Source organism: Oryza sativa, chromosome 5 (assembly GCF_034140825.1).
Source record: "Oryza sativa Japonica Group chromosome 5, ASM3414082v1".
Classification (NCBI taxonomy): Eukaryota; Viridiplantae; Streptophyta; class Magnoliopsida; order Poales; family Poaceae; genus Oryza; species Oryza sativa.
In genome coordinates this window covers 22,594,222-22,617,549 of record NC_089039.1, presented here as the reverse complement: position 1 = coordinate 22,617,549, position 23,328 = coordinate 22,594,222, and the positions used below count along the sequence as shown (strand labels likewise).

The 23,328-nt window shown below is 44.1% G+C and overlaps 5 protein-coding genes and 1 non-coding gene across 8 annotated transcripts; 4 read left to right on the top strand and 2 right to left on the bottom strand.

Moving 5' to 3' along the window:
- Positions 1 to 595: 595 nt before the first annotated feature.
- LOC4339001 (putative laccase-11) lies at positions 596 to 4,648 on the top strand. Its single transcript, XM_015782870.3, has 6 exons — positions 596 to 833; positions 953 to 1,104; positions 1,193 to 1,437; positions 1,529 to 1,660; positions 1,747 to 2,712; positions 4,283 to 4,648. The coding sequence occupies exons 1-6, from the start codon at positions 708 to 710 to the stop codon at positions 4,414 to 4,416; spliced, it is 1,755 nt and encodes a 584-aa protein (XP_015638356.1). The 5' UTR covers positions 596 to 707; the 3' UTR covers positions 4,417 to 4,648.
- A 2,473-nt stretch (positions 4,649 to 7,121) lies between these two features.
- Positions 7,122 to 7,730, top strand: LOC107278465 (small polypeptide DEVIL 11). Its single transcript, XM_015783563.3, has one exon. The coding sequence runs from the start codon at positions 7,223 to 7,225 to the stop codon at positions 7,484 to 7,486; it is 264 nt and encodes an 87-aa protein (XP_015639049.1). The 5' UTR covers positions 7,122 to 7,222; the 3' UTR covers positions 7,487 to 7,730.
- A 1,414-nt stretch (positions 7,731 to 9,144) lies between these two features.
- LOC4339000 (peptidyl-prolyl cis-trans isomerase FKBP20-1) lies at positions 9,145 to 11,649 on the top strand. The gene is made up of 6 exons (XM_015782300.3): positions 9,145 to 9,317; positions 10,065 to 10,208; positions 10,516 to 10,649; positions 10,738 to 10,817; positions 10,894 to 10,986; positions 11,278 to 11,649. The coding sequence occupies exons 2-6, from the start codon at positions 10,100 to 10,102 to the stop codon at positions 11,420 to 11,422; spliced, it is 561 nt and encodes a 186-aa protein (XP_015637786.1). The 5' UTR covers positions 9,145 to 9,317; positions 10,065 to 10,099; the 3' UTR covers positions 11,423 to 11,649.
- Positions 11,650 to 11,945: 296 nt separating this feature from the next.
- On the bottom strand, positions 11,946 to 15,586 carry LOC4338999 (probable protein S-acyltransferase 16). 3 transcript variants are annotated; one of them, XM_015782364.3, is made up of 8 exons: positions 15,109 to 15,586; positions 13,992 to 14,084; positions 13,812 to 13,913; positions 13,651 to 13,728; positions 13,441 to 13,539; positions 13,049 to 13,144; positions 12,508 to 12,653; positions 11,946 to 12,412 (listed from the first exon to the last, which is right to left on the bottom strand). In XM_015782364.3, the coding sequence occupies exons 1-7, from the start codon at positions 15,379 to 15,381 to the stop codon at positions 12,543 to 12,545; spliced, it is 852 nt and encodes a 283-aa protein (XP_015637850.1). In that variant the 5' UTR covers positions 15,382 to 15,586; the 3' UTR covers positions 11,946 to 12,412; positions 12,508 to 12,542. The 3 variants fall into 3 exon arrangements, with proteins under 3 accessions (XP_015637850.1, XP_015637851.1, XP_015637848.1); XM_015782365.3 differs by having other exon boundaries at positions 11,946 to 12,407; XM_015782362.3 differs by having other exon boundaries at positions 11,946 to 12,653.
- A 1,462-nt stretch (positions 15,587 to 17,048) lies between these two features.
- Positions 17,049 to 17,129, top strand: TRNAL-CAG (transfer RNA leucine (anticodon CAG)). The gene has a single exon. It is a non-coding gene; the product is annotated as a tRNA-Leu (tRNA).
- Positions 17,130 to 19,598: 2,469 nt separating this feature from the next.
- LOC4338997 (glycerol-3-phosphate acyltransferase 5) lies at positions 19,599 to 22,767 on the bottom strand. The gene is made up of 2 exons (XM_015782410.3): positions 21,776 to 22,767; positions 19,599 to 20,851 (listed from the first exon to the last, which is right to left on the bottom strand). The coding sequence occupies exons 1-2, from the start codon at positions 22,388 to 22,390 to the stop codon at positions 19,898 to 19,900; spliced, it is 1,569 nt and encodes a 522-aa protein (XP_015637896.1). The 5' UTR covers positions 22,391 to 22,767; the 3' UTR covers positions 19,599 to 19,897.
- Between the last annotated feature and the right edge of the window lie 561 nt (positions 22,768 to 23,328).

Genomic DNA, 23,328 nt, shown 5'->3' with positions numbered 1-23,328 from the left:
CAGCCCACCTTTCCGGTCCAACCTCTGCATGCATACAACTATATTAATCACCCAAGTCGATCCATAGTTCCATACATGCTAGGGACAGAAAATGTTGAATCAATCGATCGATAAGCTCTGTTCAACTTATCATCAGAAACAACAAGTTTAATTTCTGCATAATTACAGTTCATCTGAGGTTATTTCTTACTCAACAGGGAGACAAATACACCCTTTTGTGAAAACGAAAGTGATATTTCGAACACACGCCTGCATGCGCTTTGGTGCACCATCACGCACAGAGTGCTTGAGTATAAGCTTAACTAATAAGCGAATCAAGACAAAGCTGGCTAATAAAATCAACAGAGTGCTTAACTAAACATTCCTACAAGCATTTTTTTTCTCAGGTTTATAAATTCCTACATCGATAGAGACGGCAGCCGCAGAAGAGGAAAAAAAAAGGAGCGGAGAGGGAGCAAAGAGTCGGCCCGGGCGCGAATTTTTTATGAACGTCCACCAACTCAAGCCAACCACTATCACTCTGTGACCTCCTACCATGCACGACACCGGGCACGGCCGTTTAAATAGCCGCTCACTTCCCTCCAAGATCATATCGATCGAACACCCGGCCAGCCACACACACACAGAAACAGCTCGAGATCGATCAATCGATCGATCAAGCAGCTAGCTAGCTTGATTACAGCTGCTGCAGGAGAAGATCGATCACAATGGGTAGTAGTACGGGTCGTCATCTCCTTTGTTTGGCCTCCCCTGCATGCCTCCTCTTCGCCGCCGCCGTCCTCCTCGCTATGCCGGGCCTCACCGCCGCCCGCACCCGCCGCTACTCCTTCAATGTAAAAATACATAATATGCCGTGTCTTGCATTTGCTCGGGCGATGTAAAACCCATGCTCGTCGCAGTGTCACGTTTGCTTACGATGATCTTTGGCTGCTGCTACAATATGTAATGGCAGGTGACAATGGCGACGGTGACGCGGCTGTGCGTGACGAAGAGCGTCCCCACGGTGAACGGCCAGTTCCCGGGGCCGAAGCTCGTCGTGCGGGAGGGCGACACCCTCGTGATCAGGGTCACCAACAACATCAACAACAACGTCACCTTCCACTGGTACGTACGCAGCTACGCGCGCCGCCATGTCACAACGATCGTATCGCTGATTGATTAACCGAGCGGGCGCGTGCGCGTGTGCGTGCAGGCACGGGATTCGGCAGGTGCGGAGCGGGTGGGCGGACGGGCCGGCGTACATCACGCAGTGTCCGATCCGCTCCGGGGGAAGCTACGTGTACAGGTTCACCGTGACGGGGCAGCGGGGGACGCTGTGGTGGCACGCGCACTTCTCCTGGCTCCGCGCCACGCTCTACGGCCCGCTCGTCATCCTCCCGCCCCGCGGCGTCGCCTACCCGTTCCCCAAGCCCCATCGCGAGGTGCCCCTCCTGCTCGGTACGTGCGTTTCTCGTTACGTTTTTTTTTTGGTTTTTCCCCGACCGATCTGACGTTTTGATATGGGATGGGAAACGCGACCGAACGGCAGGTGAGTGGTTCAACGCCGACCCGGAGGCCGTGATCAAGCAGGCCCTGCAGACGGGAGGAGGGCCCAACGTCTCCGACGCCTACACGTTCAACGGCCTCCCTGGCCCAACCTACAACTGCTCCTCCTCCAACGGTAACACGCCACGGCCCGTATTGATCGACGTCCCAGTACTGTGACACTGTACGAACGACTCGTGGTTAATTTTTCTCGTTGCGCAGACACGTTCAAGCTGAGGGTGAGGCCCGGGAAGACGTACCTGCTGCGGCTGATCAACGCGGCGCTCAACGACGAGCTCTTCTTCGGGGTGGCCAACCACACGCTGATGGTGGTGCAGGCGGACGCCAGCTACGTCAAGCCGTTCGCCGCCACGGCGCTCGTCATCTCGCCGGGGCAGACCATGGACGTGCTCCTCACTGCGGCGGCCAACAACCCGCCGTCCCGCTCCTTCGCCATCGCCGTCGCGCCGTACACCAACACCGTCGGCACGTTCGACAACACCACCGCCGTCGCCGTGCTCGAGTACTACGGCGCCGCGACGTCCGCCGCCGCGCTCCGGAGCCTCCCGCTGCCGTCCCTCCCGGCGTACAACGACACCGGCGCGGTGGCCAACTTCTCGGCGAGCTTCCGGAGCCTCGCGAGCGCGCAGTACCCGGCGCGGGTGCCGCGGACGGTGGACAGGCACTTCTTCTTCGCCGTCGGGCTCGGCGCCGACCCGTGCCAGAGCCCGGTGAACGGGACGTGCCAGGGGCCCAACAACACCAGGTTCGCGGCGTCCATGAACAACGTGTCGTTCGTGATGCCCAGGACGTCGCTCCTCCAGGCGCACTACCAGCGGCGGTACAACGGTGTGCTCGCGGCCAACTTCCCGGCGGCGCCGCGGACGCCGTTCAACTACACCGGCACGCCGCCGAACAACACGTTCGTGACCCACGGCACCAGGGTGGTGCCGCTCAGTTTCAACACAACCGTGGAGGTGGTGCTGCAGGACACCAGCATCCTCGGCGCCGAGAGCCACCCGCTGCACCTGCACGGCTACGACTTCTACGTCGTCGGCACCGGGTTCGGCAACTACGACGCCAGCAATGACACCGCCAAGTACAACCTCGTCGACCCCGTGCAGCGGAACACCATCAGCGTGCCCACCGCCGGCTGGGTCGCCATCCGCTTCGTCGCCGACAACCCCGGTTGGTTACCCGCTCTATACTTATACCTTCATTTAAAAAGGGAATTTTTATGATCGAGAAAACATCTTAAGATAACTAAATTTTACACTAATTTTTTTAATATATCTAATACCTAGCGATATTAAATTTTATATAAAACTAGAAAAAAATACCCGTGCGTTGCAACGGGTAAATATATTTTTTCAATGAAACAACAACTATTAAGAGCTAAGTCATTGGAATCATTATACACTATAATTAAAAAAGTAAATGATTTTTTTTCTTGGTTTTAGACCGAAAGCACAATCTTTTTTTCTTTGTTAGTCCTAGTCCTAGCCCAGTCCGCTACCTCCCTCCATTCGCCCTGTCTTTCTTCGGTCATCAACCTCCAAAAGGTAGTCCCTTGCTTGTACAATGCCAAATTTGGTCAAATTATTCTCGATCTTCCAAAATTAAATTGGTTGAGGACTTTTTGATCCACCCAATCTCCTCTTCTCTTTTTTCCCCCAAAATCGAATCGAATAAAAGCTTATCGACCTGCCATGATCAACGACTTTTAAATAGAGATTAAATTCAGTAAATTAAAGTCCAGGAAATCATGGGAAAATGATGATGGAGGAATGTGAAATCGATTTTTACAATCAGTTAGAGTAGAAAACATACAGGAGGTACATCGAACGTGGCAGCAACGCTAGGGTTTGGCTTAGACCAGACGAGATCGAAAAAAGAAAAAAACGCACTTACCGTGTGCGAAGAAACAAACCATATGAAAAGAAGCGACAAAAAAAAACCGCACGGACCAACGAAAGCGGAAGCTTGGCGGCTGAGGCGGGGCTCGCTAAGCGCGTGCAGATCGGATCAAAGATCAGGGAAAATGGAAAAAAAAGAAAAAGAAAAAAAAGGGACTTACCGCATACGTGGAAAAAAACCGTTTCGTGTAGGACCAAGAAAACCGGAAGATCGGTGGCTGAGGCGGGACGCGCTATGCGCATGCAGATAAGACCAGAGAACGAAAAAAAGACAAAAAAGAAAAGGCTTACCCTGCGCGGGAAAAAAAAAAGTTCCGCGTGAAGAAAAAATGGCGACAAAAATATAAACCAGACGAACCAAACTAAAACCGGATACTTTTTTATTTGATCATAGGCAAAAACCTAGGTAGGTAAAATAGACTTATTCCTTCCCCTTAAGTTGACAGCCCATATTGTTAGTTGGGCCAGCTTTCTACAGCCCAATTAGATTTGCATACGTCAAGCAAAAAAAGAATCCTCGTCTTCGTATCGCTCGATTCAATTTTCATATTCAGTCCGAGCGAGCAAACGGCGGCTGAATTGAAACCGATACGATAATGGAAACGGACAACGTACGAAACTTTTAGACAAAAACACCTTTAATTTTTTATAATATTAGAGAAATATGGTACCTCCCAATTTATTCTTAACGAAGGTAAAAATTATCTTTTAAAAAAAATACATTTCTGACTATGCATCCGTACAGGGGGCATTACCTTCTTTGTTCTCTTGGTTCTATTCGTTGACTAGGATTAATTTGCGTTGTCTATGCCATAAACTGTTGGCTTTGTCATGTGTGTCAGGTGTTTGGATCATGCATTGCCATTTAGACGTGCACCTGAGCTGGGGCCTGTCCATGGCGTGGCTCGTCAACGACGGGCCGCTGCCGAATCAGAAGCTGCCGCCGCCGCCGTCCGATATCCCCATGTGCTCGTAGTCTACGGTGCGGATTGATCAGCGGTGTTTTTGGTCAGTGGGTGCTTGTACAAGTTCGTGGCGTGTGGAGAGGTATATCGACTCTCGATCGGTTTGGGATGAAAATCGTGTACCCATCTTGTGCCTGTTGGTTTGTGCTCTGATTTGTCTCTCAAACTAAGCTAGAGGTAGGGACAAGATCGATGTAACCTCACATTGGATGGTGTTGTGCAATTCATGTTTTTATTCTTTTATTCTACTTGCCCCCCCCCCCCCTCTCTCTCTCTCTCATCCTGTATATATATGCTTCTTTTTTATTTCCTTGTCGGCATGAAATTTGTGGATAGCGTTTTCAACTCCAGCACAGGACCAGCTAATGATTTAATTATTTAGCATGCAAGTGCGTTTGCCATGCCTACTTTGATCCTTTCCGCGTACAATGGTTCCTCAACTTGCGTGTATTATTCAACCATTAGATTAGCTTTCATGTCTGGTTCTGGTTTCGATCTTCCAATTGAAAACGACGATTTATCCCCTCGTTTGAGTTGAAATCAGCCGCATTCAGTCTCTCGCACTGTCGTAAATTCTTGCACAAACAGCCACAAAATGCACGATGGTACAACACTTGGGTTCATGTCTCCCGTCTCTCCATCCACTATAGTTAGATCATGCTAAGTGTGGGTATATATGCTCAGTATGTGTATATTCTCTTTAATTTCTTCTTATAAATTTCATCCCTTTCTTGTACATAGTTTCATCTATAACGGGTAATCTACTTTTTACCCAGATTCTGATAATTCAGAAAAGGAAAATGAACTAAAAGTCACAACCTGAAAAATCTAGCCTTTTCAATTTCACACTAACTGACTAATTAATTATCAATTGCTTTTTAGAGTACCTAGCTCCTCCACACAATGAATAATCATAAAATAGAACAAAGAACTGAGAAAACAAAAGCCATCAGACATATAATTAATGCTCCATGTATCCATATCTACTCCTATACTTATTATATGCTTGGAGTATATTTTATACTAATTGGTATTCTGAGGAAAATTTTACATTAATCTATCTCAGAGAAATACTGAATATATCTATCATCCATCAACACTGGATGGAGTTATAACTAATATATATTATATATTCCATGCCAACTCAATAGCTATTAATATTGAATTGTATATTTATTAAATTAACAAATATTAAATAATATCACAAAAGAATACAACCCTGATACTCCAAAATTTAAAATTTTCAATTCCTCGTTATGAAATTATGAAATAAAAATAGAAAAAAAAATCTAGAAAGTATGTATACGATAGATTCTAAATTTTTGTAATTGCTAATTCTGAATTTTAAATGTATTATTGAAATTTAATTGTTTTATTCTTGAGTCCATTACATGTTACTTCAATAATATTATGGTACAAAGCGTATAATATAAATAGAAAATAATATGTGTGATGGTGAAATTTCCACCACATATTTTTCCTGGTTGCGTGGCTCTATTCACCAAGGTTTTCAATTCAGAGTGTCCGTAATGCAAGGTTTGAGTAGGAAGGCAGTGGGGTCAAAGGTTTTATGTGTAGGTGTGTGTTACGAAGAACACCGTAGAGTGCATGGTGTGGTATGTGTGAGCACGCGTATCTTCTATATAATTAAAAAGAACTTTGCTAGTTTTCAAGCACCTGCAATTTTGTAAATCTTCAATCACCTAAAGTTACATACTGATAAACATAGTTTTACAGTGCTATAAAATGACCAATCATTTAACTCTAATTTTGTTGTTTTATATGGTTTTACTTTTATTTTTTTATCTATATATGTTTGAATTGTTTTGATCTAATTATTTAAAATTTCATGAGCTATAAATTTATTTCATGTAATTTTATAAATATTCGTAGGTTACAATAATTTATCATTCAACGTTTTTTTTTACATGGGAGTAACTAGAATCATTGTATTGCCATCTAAAGAACAGGATTTTTCTTTTTGAAAATTTCAGGCGCTTGTGATGTCTAGATACTTCCAACTAAAAAAAGGTAGTACTCGCACGTGTACAAACTAGTACTACAATACATACTGATACAATTACAAAAGGCCCCGGCCGGTGGGACATATACCAAAGGTCCTGCACTGCACGCGATGCGTGCAACACCACACACCTCCACTCCGCGATGATCTCCGTGATATATAAGATTGGCAAAATTGGTTATATAGCATCGAAAGTTCACGTTTTTTGTTTTATAGCACCGAAAATTACCGGTTCACTTTAATAGCATCCAAAGTTCACCATGTTTCTATTTTTAGCACTTCTGTCAATTTTTCCGCCGTCTTGATTGTTATTGATCCAGCCACACACATGATATGACATTTCTACCCCTCATTGACATGCATTATACTTGTACTTGTGAGGGGTAGAAACGTCATATCGTGTGTGTGGTTGGATCAAGACGGACGGAAAACGATTGAGAATTGACGGAAGTGTTAAAAATGGGAACATGGTGAACTTTGGGTGCTATTAAAGTGAACCGGTAACTTTCGGTGCTATAAAATAAAAAAACGTAAACTTTCGATGCTATATAACCAATTTTGCCAAGATAAACTCACGATGCAGAGCTCGCTATAGCTATAGCTAGCTAGCTACAAGTCGCTTCCTTGCCGAGAGCTAGGTAGCATTGCCAGTTTGCCACCCATCTCGCCGCGAGCTATTTATAGCTGATCGATCGCTTGATTTCACCCGCGGCGCTCTCCACTGATCACAACACTAACTGAGCTCACGCGCACCAAGCAGAAGGCCGCGCGCGCGCGCGCGTTTGGTCTCGTCCATGGAGGCGATGGAGTCGCGGGCGGAGGATCAGGGCGTCAAGCGCAGGGAGCCGTGCAAGAAGAGGATCGGGAGAACCGCGGGCGCCGGCTCGGAAGCCGGCAATGGCAGCAGGCATCAGGCATCCTGCTCGCCGCCGCCGCCGCCGTCGTCGTCGTTCCCGCGACGGTGCGCGCGTCTCGTGAAGGAGCAGCGCGCGCGGCTCTACATCGTGCGCCGATGCATCACCATGCTCGCGTGCTGGCGCGACGTCGACTACCTCTGACCGTACATTTTTTACAAGCTTAAGCCGGTCTCTCTTCTGCTTAATTCTCTTCACGTTCCGATCGAGAGAAATGCAACCACGTCCGTAGCACAGGGGAGCTCTATATATGTATTGCTAAATGGAGTTCGAAAAAAAAGTGTATTGCATTGCTAGATGGAAAATGTAAGGGACGAAATATGTGAAACTACGTACTCCTCATATACATTCTCTGTAATTATATATATGCCTCGTTCTCTCGGTTCGTATTTGTACATTTTCTTTCTAGTTCTTCTTGACGTTACAGAAACGAAATGAAATCACGCAGGTTTCAATTCACAACTTGTGAGAGGCCGGCCAAGAGCAGATCGAGCGCCGTTGCTTTACTGTTCTGATCAGGCCAGCTATGGCTCTGCATGCTGCAGCTGAGCGTCTGCACTGTTGAGCACAGCACAGTCGTCGTCGTCGTGAATCGTCAATCGTCGCACCCTAAACGACACGTCCGTACCTGAGCAACCTGTTGCCATCGGCAGCAACTTGCCAGCCCAGCCATCACAGTCCACAGACTAGCTTCTTCGGACAGTAGGACAAGATAAGAAAAAGGTGTACTTTTACAACCTTAGCCTGCTCCTCTGTTTAAAAAAAAAGAAAAATACTTATGAATTTGAACATAGCCTATATAGAGGTTCAAAGCCCAAACTTTTTCTTTTTGGACGGCAGGTATATCTGCGGGGGCGGGGGCAAAGCCACGTTAACCTTAGTACACAGGACAGGTGTTATCACTGCAAATTACTCCACCTCTAATGCCTATTATACAGGCTTGTTCACTTTGCTAACATTTTCAACCTTACCTTTTTTTTTGGGTAAAGTTATAAAAAAGTGGCTACATTTAGTTTGTTGCCAAATTTTAGTAAATACATATAAAATCTTACTAAAATTTGCAACTTTGCCAAAATTTTGACAACCTTACCAAAATTTGATAATGCTAAAACTTGGTAATGTTGAGAATGTTAGCAAAGTGAACAAGCCCTACATGTTAAGTATGCGTATAGATACCTGATAATTTTTGTTCTAGATTCACCATTTTACCGTTATACCTGGCCACTGTTATATATTTCCTCAGTCCCAAAATAAGTGCACCTAGGTATCTAGATAAGAATGTAACTATTCTAAGACGATCCAGATTTGTAGTCTTATTTTGGATAGAGAGTAGTAAACTGCACTGTACATTCTATCCAAATCGTCTTACGCACGGGAAAAGAAGTTCAGGCCTTTGTCTAGCAACTTAGACTGTGTTTAGTTCTTTCTAAAGTTGAAAGTTTGGGTTAAAATTGATACGATGTGACTGAAAAGTTATGTATATATGACAGATTGATGTGATGGAAAAAGTTAGTAAACACAGCCTTAGCAAGACGTCAAATACCTGCCCGTACCCATGGACAGGCCAAAAGTTCAGTTCAGTTTCATTGCACACCTCTCAAGATGGGCCGTGAATTTAGCCCTTAGGAGTTAGGTCGCGAACTTCCATAGTGGGCCGTGTCTCACTACTCAAGGCCCCAAAGCCCATACGAATATTCCCACCCGTACTTTCTCCCATGGCCCACCACTCAGCAGGCATCATCACTGCTCGAGTCGAGAGTCGAGTGTCGAGACATCCACCGCTACGGGGAGGCATCCCATTCGCATCACTATCTTCCCAATCTCGCGAATAATCGAGAGAGAGAGAGAGAGAGAGAGAGAGAGGCGACGAGACGGCGATTGCTCGGTTCTCCCGCGGGCGGCGGCGAGCCGGCGAGGGCTTCTCCGGTGGGGGGCGGCGAGCTATCCTAGCGCCCGCCTTGGGAGCGCTCTCGCGGTACGTGTCTGCTGTTGCCCCCCAGCTGGCTCGATTGGCTCTTTTCGATTCGGGCGTGTTCCAATCTGGTGTACCTTGAACAGTTCGATTTCGCGAGCGATCTTCCGTGAGGGTATATGCCGCGAGACCCCCGCTGTTTGGTCTATCCGGCTTGTTTTACTGCCCCGAATGATGCCCAATGGAACTTTGCAACGAGGGATTCGCGGTTCTGTATCATGATAACACGCATGGAATGCTAGAAGGTGTAGGTCTGTATTAGGCTTGTTGGTTGGGGAGGAGCAGCAACGTCTGATCACACGTCCACAGCAGTGGCAACCTTTTGGTTGCATCAATGCAGTCCCAGTTAGGCGATAGTTGGATTGGGTGTATTTAGGAGAGACTGGGATTGGTCTATGTGTTTTCCTTCAGAAAAGGAAAGTGACATACCTGATTATGCTGCTGTGGGGAGTGCAGAATGAGTGTCATGCTTGATTACCAACGTTTGGTTAGGATATTTCCACAGCTGTCCCTCTTCAAGTTAAAGGTCATTAGCTGTGGTGTCCTCTTCTGTGGAATTCTGGAACGCTAAGGTTCAACTTGAAAGTACGGGGCACCTTTATATTGGCTTGAAATTGTGAAAGCAGTGAATTTAAATAAGTGGAGAAAGTGATTTTTCCCCCAATTTTCTAGATGCCTGTACTTTATGATTTGATGAAGATTGGATCTGTTATAATACATACTCTAATACTATGATGAATAATCACCCAGGATCTCCTTTGGAGCTTTGATAGCATAGCAAGGTCATGGCAGAGGTTGCAGATTTAACTGGGGATGGAGGTGTTCTTAAGACGGTGGTCAGAAAAGCAAAGGATGATGCTATAGCTCCAACTGATAGTCTTCCCTTGGTTGATGGTACTGCAGTTCATATATTTATTTCTCAATCCAATCATTTCCATGAAATTCCTTCTGCTTGATTAGCAATCTCTAGGCAGTTGAGTTACATTTATAAGTTGGTTAATTGGTCCTAAATCCTAATAATTTCTCATTCAGCCGTGTTTCCACTCTTTTTATCAGTGACAGTACCACACAGTGAATGCCTGTGTTTCGTTTGTCATGTCGATGTGTAAAACTATTTATGTATATTACTAGTAATTGAGTATGTGCATAATACAAGACATAACACAATACTTAGCCCACTTACATTTATATCCTTTCACAGTTCATTATGAAGGCACACTCGCTGAAAATGGTGAAGTTTTCGACACCACTCATGAAGACAACTCTATTTTCTCATTTGAAATTGGGCAAGGAGCTGTCATTAAAGCATGGGATATAGCTTTAAGAACTATGAAGGTATAAAACTTCTAAATTCTTATTGCTAGCTCGTTCTGATTCTTTCAAAGATTTTGCTGATATGGAGTGACATATTGGAATATTGAAGGTTGGTGAAGTTGCAAAAATAACATGCAAGCCAGAATACGCATACGGAAGTGCAGGGTCGCCGCCAGAGATTCCACCCAAGTCTGTTGCTATTTCTCCTATGCGATGCAAATTTGAGTTCCTGGTGTCTATAATTGAATCAGCTTTGTCTTTGCAGTGCAACACTCATTTTTGAGGTGGAGTTAGTGGCTTGTAGGCCTAGGAAAGGTTCAAGCCTGGGCAGTGTTTCTGATGAGAAAGCCAGGCTAGAGTAAGATGTTTTCAAATGTCTTCTTGTTATGATTACAATATGAAGTTCCCAGTTATTATGTTAAATAGCACAGCTGTACAAGATACAGAAAACTGGTTAATATATCACGTGCATCATAATTTAGTCAAAACTATAATGCTGGAGAGGTAGGAGTTAGGAGGAATGCAGTAATCACTTTATGGAATCAACTGTTATGCTGATTGCCTGTGAAATTATCTCGAGATAATTGCTTATTTTCTACCTTCTTGAGCTATGAAGACTAATATCTGCGGAATACATGAATTTCCTTAGGGAACTAAAGAAGCAGCGAGAGCTAGCTGCTGCCACCAAGGAGGAAGAGAAAAAGAAGAGGGAAGAAGCGAAGGCTGCTGCAGCAGCTCGTGTCCAAGCCAAACTTGACGCGAAGAAGGGGAAGGGAAAAGGAAAGGGAAAATAGATGACTAGTATTTGCTTCTGACTACTGTAACCTAGAAATAATCCGCAACAAATCATCATCTGCAAGATTGCTTGTTGGCTACTGTTCATCAGATGCTGCGTTGTTGCTCCTGTTTGACACCATGGCTGTACTGATAGAACAAAATTGTAGTTAACGTTTTCACAAATCATCACATGCAATCATTGACCGGTTATTGGTTAATGATTGCATCTTCATATCTGATGATATACCGCGTCTCTGTAAGTTAATGCTCAACTTACACGATTTTATCGGATATTGAGGAGTTGCCCTTTAAACAATGCTGCATAGTAACAGAATTTACTGGCTAGGCTACGCATCAACCTCGAAAAAGGTGTTGCAGTTTGACATGCGCCATTTTCACACAGGAAGACTATAGCCATGCAAGAGTGATGAACCACAATATGCATTATTGTGCACCTTATACGGTGACTGCTTATGCGATCTAACATACAATGCAGAAGAATTTGAACCAGAGCTTTGAAGAAGTAGAATCATCCAAACATTACCCAAACATCGTATCATCGTGTTAATATTAACAAGCATATGTCAGCAGTGTATACACAAAGAAACTGCGTCGATGTATGACAAATAAATATAAGTTCTGTTCTTAATAAACATGTATGCGAACAATCTCAGATGATTCCTATCGTGGCCTTTCGCTGCCATAAGTGGCTCTTTAAGAGAACAAAGTATGGATGTTGGATTTACAGCAGCCCCCCATTTTTTCCTGCCGGGGAGATCTACAACAGAATTGACTACATTCAAATCTCCTAATAAACGCAATCAGAGACTACACTAAATTACAGGCGAGGCAGCATGTTCTGCCTCATCAAGTATGTAAAATAACCACCACGAAAACAAAGGAGCAGCCTAGCCCATGTCCTAACTTGGAGCCGTGGGGAGGTCCTGTACGTTACACTTATAGCACATTTCATAAAGGAGCTTCAAGACCTTGACAGATTATCTGTACTGCTCCAAAACACAATGCTTCAGTAAAAAAAAAAAGAGGCACATATGGGCAATCTAATAGGAAGCCAGAGGTCTATGTTCAGATTAGCAACTACCTAATGAATAAATAAATAACAGTATCTCGTGTTAATCACATCGATGGTGTAGATAATGGAATATCATGTGATGTACGGAAACGGAGGCCATTTCCCGTATTAGTCGATACTGGACAAAGCCAGCAGAATATGTTAGGTCCCAGCACCTGTATAAAATAATGACAATAGTTGGGACATCAATAACAAGCAATACCTCCCCTTGGTCAGGAAGCATGAATATTAATGCACCGAAATATGCAACCAATTTTGAATTACTGAGACAAATGCAATGTTAAAGCAAGTACCAGAAGGCTGCATAAGATGACTACGCTGAAATTTAATGGATTGACATTCTCATGTTCTGTTTCCTTTCTGTTTCTACTGGATGAATGGGTAGTGGCAAAAGCTTTGATGTCTTATACAGAGGAAAAGGGGACAATCTTCGACATTGTTTCTCAAAAGTCAAGTATTCGGTTGTTCCCTTATTGCCTTCTATTAGGATATGTAGAATGTTTATGCTCTGAAAGAAGATACAAATAGCAACGAACAAAATAGTTCTTACTGAAATAAGATTCTCGTAGACACCAAGATGATACGGATGATGATAAAGATTTCCACCCTTTTCTGCTAACCACATTGCTCTCACACCTTCATGATACTGCAAATTATATTAACGACAGCCACTGTTAAAAGCAATCCTCCATCTTTAAATAGAGGTTGAGATTGATTTTGCACAATTAACTTCTCAAACTTTGACAACTAATATATGTATAAAAATCATATAGGTTAACTTCACAAAAATAATCGTTGAATTTGCCTTGCAAAATACTTCCATGATATGCAATATTTATTATTAATTTTAGCATATATTGATAAATATTTTATTCAAATATTGCACAGACGGAAAAGTGAAAAAAGCAACCTAATTTGTGAATTGAGGGAGTAAATACCAACCTCAATTGTAGTTTTATTCTGTAATATGAGGTAGATATGCCAACCAAAGAGCACTGTCAAAGCCAAAGTCAGCGGGCATAGAATGATCCCACAAATGATCTGTCAATTTGAAAAATCCTTCAAAGTTTACAACAATCCTAGTGATGGTTCAGAAAAATAGGGAATATCATAGTACGGACTAACTCAAAATTACACTCCCAGCACACTTACAATCGATGTCCTAGAAGAATCATTGCTTGAATGTTCATCTACAGGAACACTGTACATGGCGCTCCCTATGATAAGAATCTGAAATAAACATGAAACTTTCTCAGTGCTCTATACCCAGACAATCATGGTTGCAAAGGTAAATCAAAGAAACTTAAGTATACCATAGCATAGAAGCATGCAGTTACAGCATACAATACAAAGATAAAAAATATTTTGTAGTTCTCATGTCCAACACAGTTATTAATCCATATACAGTGATGGTCCTGCACATAAGAAGTTGCTGAAAAAGTGTAAGTGGGTAATTAACAGAAGATACAAGACAGATTAGTACTGATCAGCACCATTTTTAGAACACATCTTTTGCAAGCATGGCAATGGTGTGCACGAGGGGGTTTATAGTGGCCACATTTCTGGCAATATCTCAAGTCCCCACCCTGAAAAAAAAAAGTATAGATACAAAATGTTTTGTCAGCAACATCAAGAATATAACAAAGGTCGATGCGTACAGCATGAGTGATCAGTTGTTCACCCTCTTTCAGCTTACTATCTTTTTGTCCCCATTCCATAGCACATACACTTAAAAATTACAAGACCGCAAAGGTCAATTACCCTAAAGAACTGTAATGGTCTAATAGGCACTATCCACTATCAGAAAGGAGCAATTCTCTCAATCAGATTCTGAAGTCAGAGTCGTTGGTTTAGTTCTAGCTTATTTTTTGCCAGGCCAGCGGCGAAGTGCCCCGACTAATTTTATTAAGATTGGAGAAGTTTAAAATATTTGGACAACAAACATGGTTGTTGTTTTACAACCCCAGCCCCTAGGGGTTGGGAAAACTACGGACTCCACACCGTCCTACACTCGTTGAGCATTAAACACATTGCCCCAACACAGAGGTTATTAGTGATCACTCGGTAATTCTTCTATCACCACGCCTCCTAGGTTAGCTGCACGCCAAGCCCACCATTCTTCAACAATTGCCCAGGAAACTTCAGAGGTGCTCTAGCTGATTCCGTCAAAAACCGGTGAATTCCGCTCTTTCCAAATAGTTTTAGCTTACTACTAGTTTTTGTAATGAACGTATTTTGAAACTGTTCATCTCAAACGCACAGAAAATCCATGTTGGTGTGGCCAAGGCACCATCAATCGACAAAACCTTAATATTCAGGTTAGATCCACTCATACTGTGGATGCACTTGATTACTCAGATCTTAAATTGCCTGTCGGCGTGTCAGCGACAGTGCGAGACAGTCCCTCCTCCAAATGCTTCAAATTTCACGAACTAGATTGCATATTTGGCTATTTGCCGCATTTCTCAATAGAAATGCGAAGATATATAAAGCAGAGATGTCCCAATGTAACTCCTGAGTCAAACAATGGCCATAACCGAGCAAACCTTCTACTCCAGAAATCCAAATCCTATAATAGGCAAGCCTACCGATGGGACAGCGCGAACGCACCTTGCGCTTGATCTCGTGGAGGGGGCTCTCGGCGTCCTCGACGTCGGGCGCGAAGGAGGGCGGGACGCGGCCCGGGTCCCGGCACACGGCGACGGCGTAGGTGGCGACGCAGGCGGCGGCGAGGGCGGTGATCGCCGCGGCGTTCGCGGCCCCGGCCGCCGTGGCGAGCCCCAGCCACCGGGCCACGGCGACGAACACCGTGGTGTAGTAGACGTACCCGATGGCCGCGAGCACCGAGAGGATTGGCAGCGTCAGGTAACCCGGCCGCCCCATCGCCGAAGCCGGAGGCAGCCGCAGGTGGGCACGCGCCTCCTTAGGGTTCCGGCCGGTGGCGGGAGGTGAGGGAGCGCATCCCTTGTGCGGCCGGCGCAGGCGGGTCCGGGCGAGCGGAAGCGGAGGCGGAGGCGGCGGGCCTGCGTTCGGTGACGTCACTTTATTTCGCGGGGAGAAACAGCGTCGCGAGGGAGAGAACGGTGTCAAAGAAAAAAAAAGCCAAAAATGCATGTGTAGACTTATAAATCAGTTTATTATAAGGTAAAAAAACTAAGCTTAAACAATCAAACAGTTTTTTCGTTCTGTTTTTTATGCCATAAGTCATTCTAGCTCTATTAAACCAAAGATTAGATTGGATAATATTTTTGACTTATATGAGGTGAAGGTATGACTCTACTATTAAATTTAGACATTAAATTCATCGGCTTATAGATCATATAGGGAATCATATAAGCCAATAAATTAACTTATAACTATATATAAACCAATAAATCTAAGCCTAAACAAAGAGGTCCTAACAAGTTTGTTTGTTTGAAGGTACTACAAGTTCGTTTGTTAAAAAAAAAAAGTATAGATGCGCTTACAACATACACTCACACCTATAAACGTGCATACACACATTCTATTTCTTTTGAACATCTCAGTAAGACTGGTTTGGTATATCTTGAAGTTGATTAAATCACCACGGATGTCTTGCTGTTGACGGGTATATCATCTACGAATGAAAGAATAATTAGCTATAAATACAATCACCTTATTAAAAGTTTAGAACTCGAACTGTACTGGTATCTTTCATCACTCTATAACGGATATGGTTGGTGTAATTAGTAGCTTCGTTAATGGTGTGTCTCAATGTACTACCTCCATCCCAAAATAAGTATATAGATGGGTATTTGTGTCTAACGTTTAACTATCCGTCTTATTTCAAAAATTTATAAAAAAAATAAAAATAATAAGTTACACATAAAGTATTGTTCATGTTTTATTATCTAATAACAACAAAAATAATAATTATAAAATAATTTAAATAAGACGAACGGTCCAAATCCAATGTTAGATATGAATAGTATAGAACTGTATTTATTTTAGGACGGAGAGAATATCTTTGGTGAATCTTTAACCATTGCCGTGTTGTATACGATTAAGAGATATTTTTTAAGATAATGATATGATTATAAGATATTGATAGTAGGGGTGTTAGTGTGTAAACAATCTTTGGCTTGGAATGTCCGTGGAGGAGGTTGGTTATAGCTACGTCGACTATGGTTTCGTGCAAACCGGCAAGGTTTGATTAAACAAACGCGGTGACTGGCTCAAGCGTGGACAACGATCGAGTGATTAATTGTTGATAATACTCAATCACGCATGGCTGTTGAACCCGGTGAGTGGTGATGGCGTTGGTGCAAGTAGGTGGTCTACTATGATGTAATCTTGTTTCACGATAATTAAGGAACTAATGGAAACAACGGTTGAACTTGCTTGGAAGTAAAATGGCTTTCAAGGGGTCTCCCGTTTGCTTCACACATTTTTATCAGACGTGTCCGCAGAGATTTGCGTCCCAAATTTGATTCGGGGTTAGCACGGTGCCTACGCAGAAATTGCCCGTGTCATGTTCCCATGATTAAGTTAATTGTATTTAAATGTTAAGTGTTCGATTCCTGATGTGGGTCAAGATGGCCGAGTTGGTCTAAGGCGCCAGTTTCAGGTACTGGTCCGAAAGGGCATGGGTTCGAATCCCATTCTTGACATTTAATTTTTTTTAATTTTCCAGATAATATTTGGTGATTTTATTTATTTATCTTCTAGACATTTACTTTTTAAATTTCCCAATTAATATTTGGTGATTTTATTTACTTTTCCCATTCTTGACATTTATTTTTTTAATTTTCCAATTAATATTTGGTGATTTTATTTATTTATCTTCTAGACATTTACCAATTAATATTTGGTGATTTTATTTACTTTTCCCATTCTTGACATTTATTTTTTTAATTTTCCCATTAATATTTTGTGATTTTATTTATTTATCTTCTAGACATTTACTTTTAAATTTCCCAATTAATATTTGGTGATTTTATTTACTTTTCCCATTCTTGACATTTACTTTTTGAATTTTCCAGCTAATATTTGGTGATTTTATTTATTTATCTTTTAATTTTCCAATGAATATTTGGTAATTTTATTTATTTATCTTCTAGTTACTATTTTCCCATTCTTGACATTTACTTTTTTAATTTTCCAATTAATATTTGGTGATTTTATTTATTTATCTTCTAGACATTTACTTTTAAATTTATATTTGGTGATTTTATTTACTTTTCCCATTCTTGACATTTACTTTTTGAATTTTCCAGCTAATATTTGGTGATTTTATTTATTTATATTTTAATTTTCCAATGAATATGTGGTGATTTTATTTATTTATCTTCTAGTTACTATTTGGTCTTTTTAATTTTACAATTAATATTTGGTGATTTTATTTATTTATTTTCTAGATACTCCATTCGTCCCTAAATATAAGGAATTTTGGTTGGATGTGATACATCCTAACACAATGAAAAGGAATAAATGTCAAGAATGGGAAAAGAAATTAAGGTAATAGTTGGTGATTTTTCTCGCTAAACAAAATAAATCAATTTGGTATTCCTCGCAATAGAAAATGAGTTAATGTGATTTTCCTCACAAAAGAAAATGGATATTTGGTGATTTTCCTCACAAAGGAAACAAATTGTTGTGATTTTTCATTATTATTTGGAATTTTATTTTATTTTTATTACATGGTAGACGTACATGCACACACATCAGTAACACATATCTGCGAATGTCTTGCTTAACACATGCTCAAAGATATAGAAATTAGCGATACATCTCTAATCTTATTAAATTATTATCGAGAACCCACTTAAAAAGGAATACTTGTGATTTTCCTCGTAAAAGAAAAGAAATACTATTTGACAATGTATACGCCTGTGGCACCGTGCACCCAGCAGGTCACTCGCAGCAATAAAACCAAAACTTGATTCATGTCCTTTTTGCCTCCTTAGTATTTAATACTATCACAAATGTTATTCTGTTCTATTCACATGGGTGCTTACTCAAACACAGTAAAATGATGTGCTTCCGAAAATTCAGGCATATATGCGTGGCTTTCATATTAGGGCCGGGAACGTACGTGGCCTTTGCTAAGTCCATAAACCACCGCAAATTCTTAATCAGTCTCACGTCTATTAACGTACGGTTTTTATGATAAGTACGTGTTGCCGACGCTAAACGCATATGAACGAGGGAGGGCGATCCTTTTTCAAAAGGCAAATACGATCTTAATTGCAGCTTACCGTCCTGCTGATAATTAAGTTTCGTACATGACCAGCTGAACATATTATCCCAAATTAGTTGACCTTAAAAAGGAGTCATCTCATGCATGTCGCGTGTTTTGATAACCTCAGAAATTAAAATTCAGTTCTGTTTAGGTGGATCAGAACGGCCAACCCATAGATCAGTTAACTATTTGAGTATAATGATATAATTCATTCGACTATTTTTAACACAACGAAATTAAAAGGGTTTTAGATCAAGGGTTAGGGTTGACAATCCACATCATAGAGGTTTACAGCCATAATTGAGGTGCTGACTTTATTTTTACTAATGGAATAAATTTTTCGGCCTCTGCAAACACAGCCAATAAATTGAGGCGTTGAGTAAGGTCTTAATTATCAAAGCGGTAAATCGCGAACTTTCATTTGTCATGTCAAAGGAACAAATTGGAAAAGACTCTGCGTGCAAAACAAGCTGGTTTTCCAAAGAATCAGTCGCTATTTTTCGTAGGAAGAATTTGCTCACCTAATAACTACTGCCTCCGTTTCGAAATGTTTGACGCCGCTGACTTTTTATCACATGTTTGACCGTTCGTCTTATTCAAAAAATTTAAGTAATTATTAATTCTTTTCCTATCATTTGATTCATTGTTAAATATATTTTTATGTAGGCATATAATTTTACATATCTTACAAAAGTTTTTAAATAAGACGAACGGTCAAACATTTGCTAAAAAGTCAACGGTATAAAATATTTCGAAACGGAGCAAGTACCTGTTAATCAATGAACTCTGTTGTATAAGATAAAAAAAATGGAATTAATAGGCACTAGCTAGGGAGGACTGATCAACAACTAGACCAACACAAAATCTACGTATGAGTAAAATAGATTGAGCATGCAACTTGTGATAATGGATGTGTAAATATATATATACAGCAGTATAGTTTGATTACAACAAAAATAAAATCAAATGAATCATGAACAAATTTCGTAAGAAAAAGCAAGGAAAAGCAACCGTAGGTGTAGGTTTGATATCTAATGGTGGCTGCTGTCTTCATTTACATTTCTTTGCGTACATACATGCACACGCATGTAAATTAAAACTCGCAATTTTTTTGGGGGGTATCGCAATTAAAATTCGTCAAATTAATCTTGTGAGCAGAGCACTTTGGCCACGAAAGTATTGTGAATTTGTGATCGATTAGTGGAGCAAGAAGCCGAGAACCTCCTTGAGGCGGCGCTGCCACGGCGCCGGATCCGCCGCCGCCGGCGGCTTGACGTTGACGATGCCGTCGTTGCCGGCGAGCACGCGGTACTTGTCCTTGCGCGTGAAGGTGGTGCACTCGAACCCGAGCTTGGCGGCGAGTATCCTCTGCACGTAGTTGGCGACGTCGACGGCGCTCTTGCCGGCGGCGCACGTCTCCTCGGCGGGGAGCTGGTTGAGGAAGGTCACCTCGTACACCGGCCTCGGGTTCATGAAGAAGAAGATGGGGTCCATGGCCTTCCACCCCCTCGCCGTCGTCGGGTGGAAGAGCCCGACGCGGTAGTTCATCGCCACCGGCACGATCCGGTCGCTGAGCTCGGCGAACAGCGCGGAGAAGCGGAGCAGGAAGGGCTCCCGGCACGTCGTCCCCTCGGGGCACACCGCGACGTCGCCGCGCGACAGCTCGGCGCGCATCTGCGCCGCGTCCACGCCGCGGTCGCGCGTCAGCCGCACCGTCGGGATCGGCGAGAGGACCTCCGAGAGGCGGGAGATGGAGTACGTCACGGCGGCCACGCGGCGGCCGAGCACGGTGGCGAGCACCACCGGGTCCATCAGCGTCCGGTGCGTGCACACGAAGAGGACGCCGGACGCCGGCCCGCTGGCGGCGGCGGGCGGCGGGGCGCCGTGCACGACGACGGCGCCGCCGAAGTAGGGCGCGATGCGGGGGATGATCTGGATGGGCACGGAGATGCCGACGGCGATGCGGACGAAGGCGACGAGCGCGCCAAGCGGAAGCCACAGGAGGATGACGAGCGACATGAGCGGCGTGGGCCGGCACACGAGGCGGCCGTCGTGGAAGATGACTGGCCGGAACGGAGGGCATTTGTGCTGCTCGCCGGCGGCGGCGACGTCGTCGCCGTCGTCCTCACAGAACGGCGGCCGGAGTTGCTTCTGCATGCACGTAATCAAATTACAGGTTTAATTCGCGGTTTCTCGCCATGTTGGTCCCAACAAAACTATAGCATGATAATTAACACCTGAACGAGCCACGATTTAACATAATTATTGGAGAAAAGTGATGCGTATTTGGCCACAAATTAAAACCACAATAGCGATGCGCATTTCAATTTTCAAACAGAGTTATTCAGATGAAAGCTATGGCTTAGCGCGCACACACAGAGACACACACTTCTACATGTAAGGTTCACGTGATCACTCACTATGTACGAGTATACGTACATAGTAATTTCTACAGTCAAATTTAAATTTTGTGACACGAGTACTAAACTACTAATTTATTCGTCTAAATTTGTCCCGACAACTTGGGTTATTTTTTAAAGAACTTTTGCCGACTATCATGACATCCTTTCATGTGCACCGAGTTGCATGTTGTGGAGTATATCGAACACAGATTTGGAGATGCATCATGGATTGATGGGTTAAGTTTGACTCTTGTGGCTGTGGCGGTCACATGCGTAAACGACTTTCAGAATTAATCTAGCTAGGCATTTAGTTGTGGTATGGTTCATCCTCGTCCATGCATGCATATGCCCAAATTCCATGCACATATTAGACGGGAACATGTACCGACGCGCATGCTTATGGGCAAGCACCTCTAAAGCTCTACTCCTAGGAAAATATACACATTATTTTTTCTTCCTAGGAAAATGGCGCACATTAATTGCTCCATCGATCAAGTGCGTGTTCTAGTATACTACTACTCCCTCCATTGACACTTTTAAATCACTGTCAAATTTATGAAAAAAAATTGCTGACTATAATCAAATTCAGTAGTTTTTTGCTATATGATGCAGATTAATTAGTGGTTTGGACGAGTTCCGGGAGTGTTCGTGCACGGTGTGTACGTGGTAGTACCTTGCAGAAGGGCAAGAAGGATCGCGTCGCCGACTCGGACCGCGCGATCCCGACGTCCGGCCGGTCGCCATCGGCGAAGAGCGCGCGCACGCGTTCGGCGACCGCGCGCTCGCCGCCGCCGCCGCCCCTGACGAAGCCGGTGGACCGCCTGAGGCGGCTGTACTCGAGGTCGCAGCCGACCACCTCGTGCGCGCCGAGGTGCTCCCTGGCGAACCGCTCCACCATGACCCGGGGCATGCGTGTCACCACGACGCGCCGCCCGCCGCAGGACCCGAACGCCGCCCACGCCGCCGGGTCGACGTCGTCGGCCATGAACTTGGGCAGCACGGCGCGCGCCACGGCCTCCACCTCCGCGCGCGGCACGCCCGCTGTCGCCACGAACGCCGCGGCGCGCAGCGCCAGGTCGCCCCGCCCCAGCGCCCGCTCCAGCGCCCACAGCAGCGGCCACAGCGCCAGCAGCGCCGCGAACCGCGGCAGCCCGGACGCCTCGAACGCCACCAGCATGAAGTACGGGAACGTCGCCGCGTCGCGCAGCAGCGCCCCCTCCAGCTCCGCCACCACCGACCGCCTCTCCCGTCGACTCTTCGCCTCCGCCGACGCCGACATGGTCACCATCGATGACACAAAACACAGTTCACCACCACTTCAAAGTACGTGAAGCGAGAGATGCAGATTAATGAACACGACTACTACTTGATGAAGCGAAGAGAAAGAGGAAGAGAGTATGTGTTATATGGGAGGCGATCGCAGTGGGCAGGGTTTGGCTTGACCGGCAACTGGGGGGTTCTGGGTTCAGGTAAGCGGCTCGCAACCACCAAGAAATCCTAAAAACAAAGAGAGAAATCCTACGCTTTGCATGCGAAAAAGTGGCGTGATCCAGCGAGAGATGATCGATGGCCAACCTCGCACCCAACAGCTACCGAGGTTTAACCTAAGCGATCGAGTTTCACCAAACTTAAAAAACCAGCGGAATCGAGGAGACGTGTCGCGTCGGGTTTCCCCTTCCCTCTCCCGTATTTATGCCTCGCGTTGGAAATAACCGGGCGAGGTGTGATGTGAACCGGTTGTAGTAGTAATACACCGATGGCTACGTGCGGGGGGGTTTCGTGGTGGACGCGCGCGCCGCCCGCGCTAGCTAGCTGTGGATTGCGCGTGCGTGAGGGGGGAGGGAAGCCGAGAACGTTCTCACCGAACGCTCACCAACACCGCACACACCGGCGAGTCGGCGACGGCCACCTTTGTGCCGCGCGCGGCAGCGATGGTGTTGTTGAGTGGCGATGTGGACGGTCGTGATAGACTAATATAGCCGGTCAATAGTGTAACGCAGCAGCTTAATTTGCTCCGGTTCCGTCGTCCTAGCTAGTTGTACTTGATGTTATGAAGTTCTTTACGCTGGTTTTTTCAACGGTAGACGATTCAGGCCCTGTTTCTTTTAGTTTGGAATTATTATAATCTAAATTATTGAGTCATATTACTATAAGCTAGATTGTTATAATTTGTAGTAGAATAAACGGTTAGCTGTTTCTTTCCTAGATTATTAGAGCCTAGATTAT